Source organism: Anser anser (assembly GCF_964211835.1).
Source record: "Anser anser genome assembly, chromosome: 18".
Lineage (NCBI taxonomy): Eukaryota > Metazoa > Chordata > Aves > Anseriformes > Anatidae > Anser > Anser anser.
Genome location: NC_139739.1, coordinates 10,895,793 through 10,912,339, shown reverse-complemented (window position 1 = coordinate 10,912,339; position 16,547 = coordinate 10,895,793). Strand labels below are relative to the sequence as shown.

The window sequence follows — 16,547 nt, the reverse complement described above, 5'->3', positions numbered from 1 at the left end:
ATGCTGTAGTACTTCCCCATACTATGTTGACTAGATCATACTGTTTGGAAAAGTTGTTTACCCTGATTTTTAATCAGTAAAAGAAACTTATGGCAAGTAACTGGTTTACAAATATGCTTACAGGCAAATGAGCACTGGAGAAATTATATTTATAACTCTTGGGGAAAATCTACTTAGTTTTTTTTTTTTGTTTCAGCATGTAATCAGAAAGCATTCACAAAAGAAGTACCTGTGTTCTAAAAGCTCAAGTGTTGCTCTTATCACTGCTGTAAATAGCTTTTACAAAGCTCAGCAGCCATTGCTCTGTATTGCAAGAGAGTGGCAGGCAGGCATCAGCACATAAATATAACCACAGCTGATTGACTTGAAAGGGTCAGACAAGCTCTATGGATAGTGACACATACTGAGATTCTTCACTGAATGCCTGTCTCAGTTTATGTATGGAATATTTTCATTTTTCAGGTCTGCGAGGTCTGATGTTGTCAGTCATGTTGGCCTCCCTTATGAGCTCCTTGACTTCCATTTTTAACAGTGCTAGTACATTGTTCACTATGGACATTTACACCAAAATTCGAAAACGACCATCAGAGAAAGAGCTTATGTTGGCTGGAAGGTAAGGTGGAAATGTAGCAAACACTAGATTCGTTACAGACTGAAGTCTCCAAAAAAGTGCCTGAGTGAAAACCTGCATTTGCAGTGTTCAGGCAGTGCAGCAGTGGCCTCCTGTGGCCATCCAGGCAGTCCCATGTACACTTACTTCCCTTTTGGATATTGTAAGACAATAAATTCCAGACCTTATTTCCAATTTAATTGACAATGGCTAATTTTCAGCGCTTACTTCCTACTGCTATTCAAAAGGAACTATTTTAAGATATCTTTGTAGGCTTTACACTACACCATACTTGGCATCAATGAACTAGTCTTCTAGCCGATCTGCTATTGATTCATCTCCAGACGTAACAAACAAAGGAAAGAAGTGTTTTCCTGTGTTTCGATTGCATGTTTAGCTATATGCTGACCGATACTTGACAGACAATATCCAGCTTGGATTTCTTTTGTTTGTTCAATGGTAATTGACCATTTTCATTAATTTCGCTGGCTGAAATACAAAAATGGGTATTTAAGTTATTGATTAATTGATGTGTTTTTTTAGTTTTTGATAGATGCTTCTAAGCAGATAGCTAATTGAATATCTGGCTATGTTTACAGGGCATTTATGTTACTTTTAATTGGCATCAGCATTGCCTGGGTTCCTGTGGTGCAGTCAGCTCAAAGTGGGCAGCTCTTTGATTACATTCAGTCAGTTACTAGCTACCTGGGACCTCCCATTGCTGCTGTCTTCGTGCTAGGCATCTTCTGCAAGCGGGTCAATGAGCAGGTAAGTACAAATTAGGAAAGAAATATGCTGCATGTTGCTCTAGTAATCTTTTATGATATTGGTCATCAAACTATTTTACCAAACATCTCACCTTTCACCTTCATCTTGAACAGTGTATACTTTTGTCAACAAACTTTTCAACAAACATGCTGTTGTTCCATCCATTGTTTTCAATTGCATTTAGGATTCAGTCTGGGAATTGATTTTGATTCTTAGAGCAGTAAACTGAGAAATGTTGTACTTAATCCATATTTAAGTAAGTAACTCAGAAGGCATGAGGTCTGGTACGTGTTTTGATAGGACCATGGGCCAGTCACAGTAACTGGGCAATTAACATTCTGAAAACTCAATACATTATAACATTCAGTAACATTCTGAAAACTCCATACTCAGGAATTCAGTGTCTTTCCTATAATTCTAGGAATAGCAATACTTGCCAATTGTTTGTGTTTGCTCTGAGGAGACTGAGTTTCATGAGATAGATAGCTGACAGAGGGAACGTAGTTTGTGTTTTTGAATTTGGCTGAAACCTTTTTTCACTGTTTTTCCTCAAGACCAGTTCAGTGGTTATTTTTGTGTATATCCAAAAAAAAAAAATGGTTTATACACTAAAGGATGTTCTATGTCCTATTCCAATATGGCTATATCTCACAAATGGATTAAATCTTTGTGTCCTTCATGGAAATCTGTCATTGACTTTAGCTGGAATTTTGCCTGAGTAAGAATTTAGTATAATCCTCATGGGTTTGTGTATACTGTGCGCTTTAGATTTGGATAAATAGGGGAGGAAAACATCAGAGCTTTTGAGAAGTGGGGCCTTGCATAAGATAAGCAATTACAGCATTGGAGTTTATATGATATATCAGTATTTCTTGTTGAGAATCATTCTTCTTTTAGCTAGAAATGGGATTAACTATCTTGTCTTTCTTACTTTGACTGCTGAATAATTAAAACTTTTTTGTTCTTAAACCAGGCATTAAAACTAGAATATTTTTAAATTGGGATTTGTAAGTTTGTGTTACTGTCATCAGTTACGTGACTTTACAAAGTCACAGAACGGTTGAAATTGGGAGGCACAGATGAACTAGTCCAACCCCCAACTCAATGCAAGATTAATAAGAGCAGGTTGCTCGGGTCCTGTCTAGTTAGGTTTTCAAATATATTCAGGAATGGAATCTCCATAGCCTATCTAGGCAACCTGTTCCAATGTTGAATCACCCTTCCAATAAAAAAAAATAAAAATAAATCATCCGTTTAAACAGAATTTTCTGTATTTGAATTTGTGCCCAGACATATGTGTCTTATATACTTTGGGCTAAAGCCACAGCCAAATGAATGTAACTTCAGTGAAATTACTGGAACTTTTATTTCTTTTTCCAGCTATGACTTTGGCTTTGTGTTTGTTATTTGCAGGACATGCAGCGTAAACGAAACAGATGCTTATGATCAGCCTCAACTCACTTCCAGTTCACTTTCTTGAGGCTCTAAGTCTGAAATTGAGATGCTCAAGTTTGTCTCTGAAACTGCTAGCCTTGTCAGGGCATAGGGCTAGACAGATACAAAATGCTATGGGTGAACAATTGGCTGTTGAGTTGGGCTCAGATGGTTGTAGGAAATTGGGTTACATCAGGCTGGTGGCCAGTCACTAGTGGGGTTCCACAGGGCTCCATTTTAGAGGCAGGTCTCCTTAATGTTTTCATAAATGACTTGAATACAGGACTCAAATGTATACTAACTTTGTGGATGACACTAAATTGGGAGAAGCTGTTGACTTCCTCAAGGGTGCAAAGGCCTTGGAGAGAGATCTTTACAAATTAGAGGGCTGGGCAATCGCCAACTGCATGAAGTTTAACAAGAGCAAGTGCCAGATTTCGCACCTGGGACAGGACAACCCTGGCTGTACATACAGATGGGGGGATGAGAGGCTGGAGAGCAGCCCCATGGAAAGGGATCTGGGGCTTTGGTTGACAGCAAGTTGAATCTAAGTCAACAGTATGCCCTGGCAGCCAAAAGGGACATGTCCTGGGGTGCACTGAGCACAGCACTGCTAGCTGGTTGAGGGAAGGGATTGTCCCGCTCTGCTCTGTGCTGGTGCAGCCTCACCTCGAGCACTGTGTGCAGTTTTGGGTGCCACAATACAAGAAGGACATAAAGCTATTAGAGTGTCTTAAGGAAGGCTATGAAGATGGTGAAGGGTCTAGAGGGCAAGAGGTATGAGGAGCGGCTGAGGTCCCTTGGTTTGCTCAGCCCAGAGCAGAGCAGGCCGAGGGGAGGCCTCATGGCAGCCTGCAGCTTCCTCACGAGGGGAGCGGAGGGGCAGGTGCTGAGCTCTGCTCTCTGGGGACAGCGACAGGACCTGAGGGAATGGCATAGAGCTGGGACAGGGGAGGGTCAGGCTGGGTGTCAGGAAAAGGTTCTGCACTGAGAGGGTGGTTGGGCACTGGAACAGGCTTCCCAGGGAAGTGGTCAGGGCACCAAGCCTGCTGGAGTTCAAGAAGTCTTTGAACAACACTCTCAGACAGAGGGTTTGATTTTCGGGTGGTCCTGTGTGGACCTAGGAGCTGGAATTGATGATCCTTGTGGGTCCCTTCCAACTCAGGATGTTCTGTGATTCTGTGATTCTACCTCTTTGTTTCCTCCAGCAACTATTCACAGCTTAGAGTTCATTTCCATGCCTGAAATTATGCATTTTGATAACTTCTATCACTTTGTCTGCAGGGTGCCTTCTGGGGCCTGATGTTTGGGCTGCTAGCTGGACTCAGCAGAATGATTGCAGAGTTTGCCTATGGAACTGGCAGCTGTGTGACACCTTCCAACTGTCCATTCGTTATCTGTGGGATTCATTATCTTTACTTTGCAATAATTCTTTTTGGAGTTTCTGTCATCGTTATCCTGGCAGTCTCCTTCATGACTAAGCCCATTCCTGATGTACATGTGAGTATTATTGCACTCCTGCTTCTAGAGACATGGAAATAAGTGAAATCACTAGTTTTAAGCACTGTTACTTGGCTTATTACTGCTTGGCATCTCAGCTATCCACATCATACAGTCCTTGTAAGAAAGCGAAGGAAATAGTCTTCATTTATCTGTCACAGGCCTCCAGTGACTAGTAATAATCTTAGATGCTGACTTCCCAGACATCTGGGGTGCTGTGATCCTACAGCTTGTTTGTATGCTGGCCAGACTGATTTGTTTCTATGTACAAAGGCTGTACCTTTGTAAACTCTTTTTTTTTTTTTTTTTCATGGCAGCTTTACCGCTTGTGCTGGTCCTTGCGGAACAGCAAAGAGGAACGTATTGATCTTGATGCAGATGATGAGGAGGACATACCTGATGAAAAAGACGAGGAGTCAGGTAATTGCTAAATAACTTATGTTGCAATATCTGTAGATGCTATCAATATACTTGAGAATCCCTATTCTATTCCTGAAGGGACAGTAACGTGCACGGTATTTAAAGAACAACATGCCCTACCTCCAGTAACAACCAAAAACACAACCCCGCATATTTAAAGGGCTAGTAAGGTGCCTTCTACCAATCTATCACTCTTAGTGTAGATCAGAAGTAAAGGGAGAAATTCTTATTCTCTACATAGCTAGTTGGTAGTCCTATGACTAAAACAGTGGAAACGCTTTAGGTTAGAAGTGGTATACCTTGGCAGAACTGCATAGGACTCTAGCAGTTGGAATGAAATAAAGAGAATTCTTTTGGAAATAGTGCGTAGTAGCCAGGATCGAAGGTGTAAAGATGTGGTGGGGAGAAAAATGAAAGTGAATTGCCAGACATCCATCTGGGAAAAACCATCAGCTTTCTTTGCTTGGCTTTTGGATCTGTGGTCAAGTTCTTTTTCATAAGTATCCTAAAATTAATTTAGTTGGCTTTTAATTTGAAGTGTAGAAAGTACTGAAAAAATGGAGATAACAGGTTAAGCTTTGCAGCATGGTCTGCTTCTCAAATACCTGATCAAGTCTCCATGCTACAAAAGGCCCTCTTGCACCATTTAGAAAAATCACTTTTTTCTTTTTTTTCTGGCTGAGCTGTAAAAACACAATATTAACTTCATTCTTGCTGCCTCATATTAAAATGTTTCCATGCAACTAAGACCATAAACCAGCGCTGCTATATTAAATATAGGAAGGTCCTCAGTCATAGAGAACTTCTAGTGCATGCAGTGGTCTGTGCTTATGTTTCATGACCAGTGTGTTATTCCTTCCAGTTTCAGAGGCAGGTGAAGAACCAGGATGCTTAAAGAAAGCTTACAACTGGTTCTGTGGCTTAGACCAACAAAAAGGACCCAAACTCAGCAAGGAGGAAGAGGAAGCATTGAAGGAGAAACTGACTGACACATCAGAAGTGCCACTTTGGAGAAATGTTGTGAATGTCAATGGCATCATCCTATTGACTGTGGCTGTATTTTGCCATGCCTTTTTTGCATAAACCTCTGATTACAGTTCTGAAATTGTACTGTATTGTCAAGCAAAAACAATGACTTGTAAATTTACAGTTAGACACATTTAGTATTTTCATGGTCTAAGTTTGTAAAAATCAGGGTGATTTACTCACTGATTTTGTGATCATAATTTCAACAATCTAAAGATCAAGACTACTGAGATTTCAAGAGAGAAAACTTCCATTTAGAAATCAAATCATTCCAAGTTCAGAATTCCATCCAATATTCAGAATTTCCATCCAATATTCTCTCTTCTGGTGATACATTTCATATTTTAGGTGCAGAACAAGGTTGCTTGAACTGTATTTCATGAGCCATATATCAGGGTTTGTGAACTATCTGAACTATCTTTTATCTTTGATACTACTTTAATTTTCAACCATTTCTCTTCTGATCATGCATTTTTTTTCTTTTTTCTACAATAATTTGATTACTAAGACAAACAAGCAACTGAGGGACTGTATGGATTCAAGCTAAAAAAAATCACTTTTGTTCCCTCCAAGTACAGAATATCTTAAGTAAAGGATTTATGTATATACTGATATATTTGACACTATATGTAACTTTCCATTATCGTTTTTTTCCACTTTCACGTTCTATGATATTTTTCGTTATGCTGTGTTTCTCAGTAATGAGTGGAACACTAACCATCTGAACTGATTGCCTTTTGAAATTAGGCAAAACGTAATTCAATGATCCTAATAAGAATTCTACTTATGATAGATTCTTTGTTTAACGTTAACTTCAAAAGGTCCCCCTCTTGTATATTTTAATATGTAACTGTACTTGAATGTGAAGCTTTTTTATACAAAATGCATATATTATATATACATACAGCACATTATATATATGCACATATATATTATGTATTAAAATATATGTATGTGTGTATATATTTATTTATTTATTACTGATTGATTCCTGTCTTGGTATGTCAAAGTTGATCTCTACCCACAGTTATTAGGACCTCTTGATCCTGGAGATGGTGTTAATGTATTGCCTGTCTATGAACTGTACTACAAAACAATCCATAAACATCGTTAAAAGCTCAAAGCATCAGAATGCTGGTTTTGCATTTTGCTTTCCAGTGCATTTGAGAGCTTTGTACTATTTCTCCGAAAAACTGTGAATCTTTCTTCTGAAGACTTCAATGAGAAATATAATTCATTCTGTATGAAACTTCAGTAGGACAGTATGAGCTAACATAACAGTTCATGAAGGAGAACAGTCACAGCTGTGGGACCACGGCCAAATCAGTCTGATTGTCTCCAGTTGGTAAGTTTGAAACCAGCTGGATAAACAGGAGAAGGCAGATGTAACTCTTCAAGGCAAAAAGCAATAGATCTTATCATCTAATTCAGCTTCTTGGGAAATCAAGTACAAAAAAAAGACATCAGTTGCTGTAGTCAAGCTACAGCACAATGCCTTGTTGCTATTGCACATTGCTGCATTGTTGCAAAGCATCTCAGTGTGATGTGTCTTCCCACAGCATTCTATAGCAGGATGCATCAGACTTGCAATAGGTGCATCTAAATAGGAAGCTAGGATCATCTCTGTCCATGCTACACCACATCGCTGCTAACTCCTGCAGCTTTAATCACTCTCACTTTGTAATCTTCTGACAGTGCCTTTTCTTCATTTGGATCTAAAATCAAATGATCTGCTGCTCTTCACTGTATAATGTCTGGAGTATACAGAAAGGGTTTGCATAGGCCAGATTAAATCATCGCTGTATAAATACCACTGCAAACCTTTTTCTTACAGTTAATACAGTAATATATTTTAAAGACCATGGAATTAATTATATTTAATGGATTATGAAGACTTGTATGTATTAAAGTATTTGTATGTTTTGAAGCATTTGGTGTCCACAAAATGATGGGATTTTTATATAATGTAATGGAAGACAGAGAAACTTAATTTAGTGTCTAGGTTTTGGCTCTGGGTAATAGTAATGGACAGCAAATAAGAAAACTTCCAGAAGAGGATTGCCCAGATCCCTCTTTGTCATGCTCTGTTACAAAAAGAAAATATGGTGAAATTACATGGCCATTTGGATAAAGACAAACAGCACATATGATATCCTAGTAGGCTGATCAGTCTTTAGATGACCTCCTTGTTAATTGGTCACTGTCACTTCATTTTCTTTTCAGGGTTAAAGTATCTTGAAAAATTAATTTTAATACGGACATTCACTGTACATCCTCATCAACCTGCTTAGTTCAGATCTGGATATTGTTAGAGGCCAGGGTTCAAATATTTATGTGGAGTTTGACTACTCTTTAGGGTAGTCCTCTAATTTTGTAGAATTGCACAATGCAGGGCAGTTTTCCTGTGGACAATTGATAAAACCTTTTACCTTTATATTAACAGTTAAATGCCACCTCAGGTTGGTAGGTATTGCATTCAAGAGCAGCTTCATGATTTTAAGGAAGAAAGTGACTTTTCTTCAGTTCTCAGTGGAACTGTGTCTGTGTTGTAGCTGCTGCTGTGGGGTACTCTCAGACAAAACCCAAAAACTAGCTTAAACAGTCCTGGGCCTTCTCATGCTTTAGAAATGCAAATAGTAAGTGCATACTTGTTCCATGTAAATTGACTGTAAATTTTGAAGTACTTATAGTTAATGGAGAGACTCCAGATGTAGCCCTGGCTAATAGTAAAATGTAAATGAAAAAAAAAAATCAGCATAATACAACTCTGTCTTGGGTGACCCTGAGACATCTGGCTTATGCTGTCAAGTTAGATGTAGGGTTACAACTTATTTTAACGGCTTTTAGCTAGACATAAAGTATTTTAAATGAGCAATACAAAAGAAATTAAAATACAATTAAAAAAATCACATAGTAGCACTGTAAGTCAATTGCAACACTGCTATGTAAAGAACACATTCCAAACAAATCAGATCTTTAATTTAAGAATGACTAGATCATTTATTTCCAAGCCAAATCCTGGAAAGGGTAACCACTCTTCATTTATATTTTCATTTTTCTGTACCACTCAACAAACGTATCCAAGTACCTTGCAAATGTTAATTACTTTGGTTACGAGAACTCTCTGCTCTTAGAACTCAGAACTTGGTCTTATTCCTGTTTTGTTAAGGGAAAAGCTCATGCACCGACTTTGGAACAGATGTGCAGTAATCACTGCTTGGTTTTGACCAAAATGCCCATGGTGAATTAAGGCCTAGCCCAAGGCTAAGTTCTTTAGGTGCAAGTGACTGCGGTGAACTGAGTAACATCAGCAGCTGTGACTGTGAATTGGCTCGACTCCTGCTTGGGTCACTTTCTCCACTGGCAAAATTAGGAATGTTCATGAGAAGTAAAACTGACACAGAATGGGGAGCAAAGAGAAATGATAAATACATGTTATCACTAGTGTTGGCTGACATTCAGAGAAATGCTATAGAGCCTTGGTTATTGTCTTTGAAGAACTCTTGAGTTCATTTGTTTGAAGGACTGGATTGGAGGAGCATTACAAACCAATATTCCTGGGGTCACGCTGCAGAGAGAAGGGTGACTGAAAGGTTGTGGGGTCACGGGTAAGTTCTTCTGAAGGAGGGCTGCTGTGGTTGTTTGTTTGTTTTTAATGTAACGCTCTTACTGCCTAGCTGCAGGTCTCCGCAAGTGTTCTGCACGTGCGGTGTTACTGTGAGGCAGCAAAAAAGCGAGGGAAGAGAGCAGCCGCTTCAGCTTCCATTGTTTAACCTGAAATGCAGCATCACAGGTTTAACAACAGAGGGCGATACGTCGCCAAGATGAGCAACTCCAGGACCAACAAACAATTCTTGGTGATTCACAGCATTTTTAATGGAGTGTGTATTGCCTGTTCTAGAGAACTTAAAGGGTGGAGTAAAACTTGACTCATTCCAACAACTCGTTGTTCCGATGAAAGACAGTATAATGAGCAGCAGCGCCCAGGTTATTACCCTTATTATTAATAAAGCAGGTTGGCTTATTTTTCCTGCTGAGGAACACTACATCTTGTTGTCAGCTACCACAGCCAGCTGCACGAGAGTAGTTTCCCTGAAGTTACCACACCCGCCTTCTCCTCACCTGGCAGTGCTTAGGGCTAGAGCAGCTGGAGCAGCTCCCCTGCTCTCCTTAGGGTACCTGGGAGAAATTCAAGCTCAGGTAAGTGTGAACTCATCCTTACTCCATGTAGCATTTTTACTTACAGTATCAGAGCTTATGACTAGAAACTTTTATTCAAGTTACATTTAAAACAAACTATTATAATCATTTTTCACTCACTCGAGTTTACAAACTTTGACAGAAATAGATCCTGGGCTTGAATTTTTCAGCATGTGAGTTTTGCATGTAGTCACAAAAAACACATTCTGCCCTTCCGGTTTAATGTAATAAACAGCCAAATCTGTGTGCTCTTTAGACAAATCTCTAACTTCTATGCATTTTTAATTTGAATTTGATTTTTTTTTTTTTTTTTAATACAAAATATGGTTCTGGCAAGCAAAAACCCTCCCTGCTTTGGGACATGGAGAGATTAAATGTAGCTACTTCCCAAAGCAGGATTTATATGAGAACAGAATGGTTTCTAGCTCCTGGACTTTTGAAAACAAATGCGGATAGGGAAATGAATCTGTAGTTGCAAGAAGAAAGGTATGATATTCTTAACTTTCTGGAAACTTATAGGGAAAAAATTGATGTTAAACTTTGCATTCAAAATGAGCTCTACCTGTGAGGAATGTTGCATACCAAGCTGGTATATACAAGGGTCTCACTTCCCATGAACTCCTGGAAACTCCCATGTTCTCCTCCTGGTGTCACAGAATTGTTGGGCAGCTGACTTGAAAACTTGATCTGTGTAGAATGTAAGTGAATTAATTCCAGTATTGACCCAGGACCACAGTAATTTTGTCGGGACCTTAATCGTTGTTGGCTTTGAGCCAAAAAGACTAATTGTTTTCCATTGATGTTAAAATCTGCTGAGGTGCTGATGTTGTCATAGCGTAGAACACTGTTAGTAGAGCATGTAGTGCTAAAGGCAGCCTTGCTCTATACACAGCATTTCTTTTGAAACAATTAATTTAATTATAGTATGAGATAGTGCCAGATCCTAGGCATATATATCTAATATGTTAATTTAAGCATGTATGAAGCAATACAAAAGGATATTTAGCGTTTTTGTGATGAATTCTATTGCAGCTTTATTACTGAGTATAATTAACTGGAAGCTAAGTCAGTCCAAGGGGAAGCACTTGTCAGTCATTCTGCTGTGTTTCTTTGATCCACCTGATTGTTTTACTGACACCTAGAGTGCTAACTAATTGCCCAACCTCAAACATTGAGGGCTGTTTGTCTCTCATTCCAAAGTGGGAAGATAACTGTGGACAGCCCTGTCACTCCCTGTACGCACTGTATTTCAGAACTGGCGCTACTCCTCAGCTGTGTGTTGACATAAGCACATGTCTAGGGCTAAATCTATGATGTAGAATCATGGAGTGCAGGATGGAAAGCATGTCCTCATTTGAGAAAGGAGAGAAGGCTCATAGAACACTCTCAGTTCTCCAGGTTGTCCATTTAGAATCACGTAATATCAGTGTCATTGTCTTGTTGGGGAAGTTCCTAGGGAATATAACCCCACCTGTTCTTGCCCCTGGACTTGCTATTACAGGGGGTCTTTTCATTTTATTGGAATGTCAGTACTAGAATTCTAGGATGCGTTTTTCATTTTGTTCACTGTCTTAAGGGCAATGTGGTACTCAGCAATTAAGTAATAACTGACAGAAATCAAAATATTGCTAGGGTTAGAGGATATCTTGGGTTAACCTATAAATCAGCATTAGTATAACTTCATACATCTCGTTCTCCTTTGTTTCAAGACTTTGTGTATCTCAGAAGAGAAAGCAAATGCTTCATCATAAGGACTTTATTTTCTTTTTAGGTATGAAAAGTCATTAAGTGATTATATGCTAAATTAGAGAATCTAAGTTAGTTTAACAATGGAGAATAAAATACTGAGAATTCCAAACCTAAAAAATCCGGGATTGTTCTGTGTATTTTCTACTTAATTCTTCGTACCCTACAATTTCTGTTCATGCCGCTGAGTGTTTTTTTTTCCTTTTCTCTTTCAAATATATTTTGGGTCAGCCTGGCTCTTTCAGTTTTTCACCATTATCTTCTCTATTTGTAAAAACTTTTTCAAGGACTTTTTCCTGATCGCTTTGATTTCCCCACTACTATCTCAGGGCTCTGCTCTTATCTTCCATCTTACAGGTGCTGTTTTAACAGGGAGATTGAGAAATACACTAGCGTCCATACTTCAGAGCTCAGTTAGGCTTTGCTCCATTTTTGTACTGTGCATGTGTGTAAGACAAGAACGCTGATACCATGTTAGAACCTGATTTGGAAACAGTTCATATTGTCTCTAAAGCAACAATCAGGCAGATGTTCAGAGTGCAGTGCTTAAGGTCCAAGTCGGCTAATTTTTTTTCTTGTCAGAGCAGTTCAGTCTGGATGGTCTTATTCCTACATCTGAACAAACTAATTATTTTGCTAACTCATTGAAATGCAATACCTAACTTATCAGGGCAAAGGCTGTGACAGATGTTTGAAACTGAGCCAAAATGATCATTACTGTGTTTTCCTACTGCAGTTCTGTAAGTGTAGGTGAGACTTCCATTCTTCTGTCTCGCACTTATCGAACTGGATGCACTCAGGCATTGACATATTTTACACGTGAGTGCCTTATGTCTGTTGTGCACATAAGTGTGCTGAAAAGGCAGAGCTCCTCCAAGACCCTGCCCAGAGGGAACAAATCCAACTGACTCAATGCTTTTAAATCACATCTTTATAGGACAGGGAAGTCTTCTTCTGGTTAAGCTATGGAAGAGAAACCTTTTAACTTTAATCACGCCTGCAGTGGCTAGAATAAGCTTACGATTTGCAGTTTGCAGTGGGACACTGGGTTTCTGCAGTAAAAAAGCAGCCCTGACAGATAACTCCAGTGTAACAAAGGTGCAGCTTCTGTTTAACTACAACTTGGTAACTTCTGTCTAGAAGAACACCACGTGAGAGCAAATACCTGAGTGAAAATAAATGGGATTTCCTGTGAAGCTGAGTCACCTGCACCATGACAGCTGTCGTGGGCACTTCTAATGGCCAGGAATTGTCCTGCAAATTTGCTTCATTTCTTCACACAGGCCTTCTCTTGATGCCTCTTAAATTACACACTAGCAACTGCAGACAGAGGAATTCACAATATCGGTAGTGACCTGCCTTGACTACACAGTGAGCAAAATATTACTGAACTTCCTGTTTCATCTGCTCATCAGCTCTAAAATCAGAAACTACCTTATTTCCTTCAGGCAATTTATGTCTTCTTGGATAGGCTTGTTACAGACAGCTTGAACTTTCAATGTTATATTCAATTCTGTGAAGTAAAATTCATTAGAAAAAAACATTTTTTTCCAACTAGGGAAGTGACATTTTCAGTTCTCTGTTTTGTTTATCTCCTCATCTCTTTGTTTAGACAGCCATTAATCATAGAATACTGCGGGCTGGAAGGGACCTCTGGAAATTGTCTTGTCCAACTTCTGTTGGACTAGACCATAATATTAGGATTGGCTTTCCTCTCAAACTCTCCCTCTCCCCCCAAAATGAGCCACAATAGCAAAATTCTTCCATTCTGGCAGAACACCTCCATTTTCATTATATTTGTTGATTTATTTTTTTACTCAAAGGGTAGACCACAGCTCTACAAAAGTACAAAACACCAAGTAATAGCCAAATGCAGAGGCATGTTTGTTCCATAATCTAACCAACTTCAGATCAGGGCTGATCCCTCTTCTGTTGGAGGCACTGGGTTCCCCAGCCAAGCTTTCCAAGGGCTACCACAGTAAAGCCTTGCTGGCTTATTTTCTCCTTACTGTAAGCATGGATAGCTGCACATGGTGACCCCGAGCCTGGCGCCAAGCACATGGAATGGGAAAGGCTGCCTGCTGAGATCCCCAGCAGGTTAAGAACATGGGCCATGGCTGGAGCTAAGGCTGAGGGAGGGGCTGCAGGCACACAGCAAGAGGGGGCTCAGAAGGGGCCACTGAGGTACAGTGGTGGCTGCTATCAGCTGGGGGCATTGGAGCATCCCATGGATAAACCTCATCGCAGGGAGGGATGGGTGGAGGTTAGCACAGGACACTGGGGCCCTGTACCAGATTCATTGCTGGCAAGTCTTGTCAGTGACAGAATTTGTTACAACGGTGCTGAAAAGAATTTGGCTATACTTCAGGCTGGGAAAGCCTCAGACTTCCCTAGGGGAAGGTTTTCTATGACATTGCCATTGATTTTTTCAATGATGATGCTCTAAATGGTTCTAATCCTGTGTTCAACATACGTTTGCAACAAAACTCATGTAAATGCTTTTTGCTAGGTCAATTTCCAGCACAGCCACGACTGCTGGAGAGGTTAATTATGAACCTTTCTTTCTAATATAATTAGTTATTGATTGGTGTCTGACAGGCTGAGATTAAAAAAGAAACAGAAAAAAGAGAGAATACGAAGACTACACAAAGGATCAGTTTCTTGTATGACAGAAAAAAACTTGGTATCTCAGGAAATAACTCCTGGTGGAGAGTTCTAGACTTGCTACCTTTCCTTTTTCCCCATTGCTCTGCTTGTGACCTGTAAGACAGATGTGAAACAGTTGACAAATGACTTTTCAGGAGTAACTGTTTCTGAGTAACTGAGAAAGAGTTTGGGTTTTGAAGGTCGCATATAATCATGCAACTTTTACAGCAAGACAACAACAGAGGGCAATAGATCTCTATGAAACATCACATCTTCAGTAAGGTTTCCATTTGATGACACAGATGGCAATTTCAGCAGCTCTTTTCACTGCCTCACAGGGATCATTCAGACACTGCTGAAACATGTCTGTATGATCTAGGAGTTTCCTGCGGCCCTCTGGTAGCTCAGCCAGCATGGTGAGGGTTTTGATTGCGCTCAGACGGGCTTTGCTGGTTTCCCCAGCAACCAACTTCAGTAAAGGTGGAATGGCTTCAGCACCTAGGGCTGAGAATCTCCCTGTGGAAAAATACACTGGCTTTAAAATGTGTTATTGCATGTAATCAACAAGATTTTGAATTTCTTCTTTTGACTCCCTGCCCAGTTACAGCTCTGAACACCCAGACTGTGCAGTGTGAAGAGGTAGGACATGCTTTTCTCTTGAAAACCAAAGCTAGCTGCCAGCTAGCTTTTATTTTTAAGAAAAAAGATCTTAGTTGACTTTATCTGCCTTGCACATTATTATTTCATTTGCAAGAAATTATCTGAGAAGGTGTGAGACACCAAGTGATAGGATAAGCTATTTTTTGGGGGGATTAGATGCCCTTAAGAACATCCTCCATTCCTCTATTTTTAAAGACACTTCAAACACTGAGATCCACGCCTTTGTTGTCTTTGGAAGATGGGGGGGACAGTTGCAGAGGAGGATAGGAATACAACTACTGTTATTAAGAGTCTTTTATATCTAATTATTCACTCATCACACTGAAAATTTAGCAGTTAGTATTTTCAGTGTCTTGTAACTTACTTGAGAGAACAACCAGCCTTATTAATATTCACTCCTCTTTTAGCTGTGAGAAACTGCCTATGAAATGTCCTGATCTTACAATTTCTGGCACAGCTTTTATGCTACTAAAAACAGAGGATTTGGGGGGGAAGAGAACAGGGGCACAAGTATTAAGTTGCCTTAAAATTGGATTTCCGGACAGCAGCCAACAGAACTGCCTCTTTCTCTTACCCTGAGGTTTAACGGTAGCAAACATCAGCGCTCCTGTTGCACTAGCTTGGACTTCAGGATCTGTGTCTTCTAACAGGCTCACCAGCACAGGAATAACTTCACCTACCACGACTTTTCCCTCTGGATGGGTACTGTGCAGAAAAGATGGTTAAGATGCTTTCTTGAACTGTGTCTGCTAACCATGCAACTACCCACAGCTTCTCCCCATGCCTGGCCCCCTGCAGCGCTCCTTCGTTTCATGACGGTGGTGCTGACACAGTCCTCCTCTCTGTTCTCTTTGGAGTCGAAATGTTCTGAGTGTTAGACAGATGGCAAGCACCACTACCCAGCCGCAATGAAAAGAGAGGGGATGTCTGTTTATGCCTGCTGTCTATTAAGTCTACTTGCTGATAAAATACCAATTATTATCATATTAACCTATGTGTGTGGGCTTAATAATTTTTAGGCTATTTTTAGGTGGTGTTTGGATTTTTCTCTTTTTACTTTCTATGATATGCTGGAGATTGATCGGCAGCAGCAAGGAACAGGATGTAGGAAGAAGTGTGCTGGTGCTCCTAATGGCAATTTAGTTAGAAACCAGTTTGTTGAACCCTGAACAGATTCAAACCAACTGCTATATTAGGGGTCTGCAAGGAATCATTCTTTCAGGTCAATTCTGTCTCTCTCTTTCCAGCTTCTTAAATGTGGGGAATATTTAACATGGCCCAGAAGACAAATAATACAGAAGAAAAATAGGAGGAGAAGGAACAGCCTGTGTTCCCTGTGTCTCATCAGCCTGTGCTTTCCTGAGTGATTTGTAGCAGTTAGGATTTTTAGAGGTCTTCAACCTGTGTGTGCGTACAGGCTGATATTATTTTCCTTGTGAAATATAAAAGCTTCAATGTATAGTGGAATACCCACTGTACATTAATAGACTTGACTGAGTTCATTAGCATTTTCTTGGGCTTAAGTGTTATAGATAGA

At 39.8% G+C, this 16,547-nt stretch overlaps 2 protein-coding genes across 10 annotated transcripts in view; one reads left to right on the top strand and one right to left on the bottom strand.

Moving 5' to 3' along the window:
• SLC5A1 (solute carrier family 5 member 1) overlaps positions 1-7,688 on the top strand; it is a 50,598-nt gene extending 42,910 nt beyond the window's left edge. For all 9 annotated transcript variants that reach the window (XM_083803891.1, XM_083803890.1, XM_083803889.1 and 6 more), the window contains 5 exons: positions 463-613; positions 1,210-1,378; positions 4,097-4,312; positions 4,630-4,732; positions 5,595-7,688. In XM_083803891.1, the coding sequence (XP_083660017.1) occupies positions 463-613; positions 1,210-1,378; positions 4,097-4,312; positions 4,630-4,732; positions 5,595-5,815 (860 nt within the window). In that variant the 3' untranslated portion in view covers positions 5,816-7,688. The remainder of the gene's footprint in view (positions 1-462; positions 614-1,209; positions 1,379-4,096; positions 4,313-4,629; positions 4,733-5,594) is intronic.
• Positions 7,689-7,828: 140 nt separating this feature from the next.
• Positions 7,829-16,547, bottom strand: part of RSPH14 (radial spoke head 14 homolog) — a 97,881-nt gene continuing 89,162 nt past the window's right edge. The window contains exons 5-6 of the mRNA XM_083803962.1: positions 15,585-15,715; positions 7,829-14,866 (exon numbers count right to left, since the gene is read on the bottom strand). Of these exons, the coding sequence (XP_083660088.1) occupies positions 14,625-14,866; positions 15,585-15,715 (373 nt within the window). The 3' untranslated portion in view covers positions 7,829-14,624. The remainder of the gene's footprint in view (positions 14,867-15,584; positions 15,716-16,547) is intronic.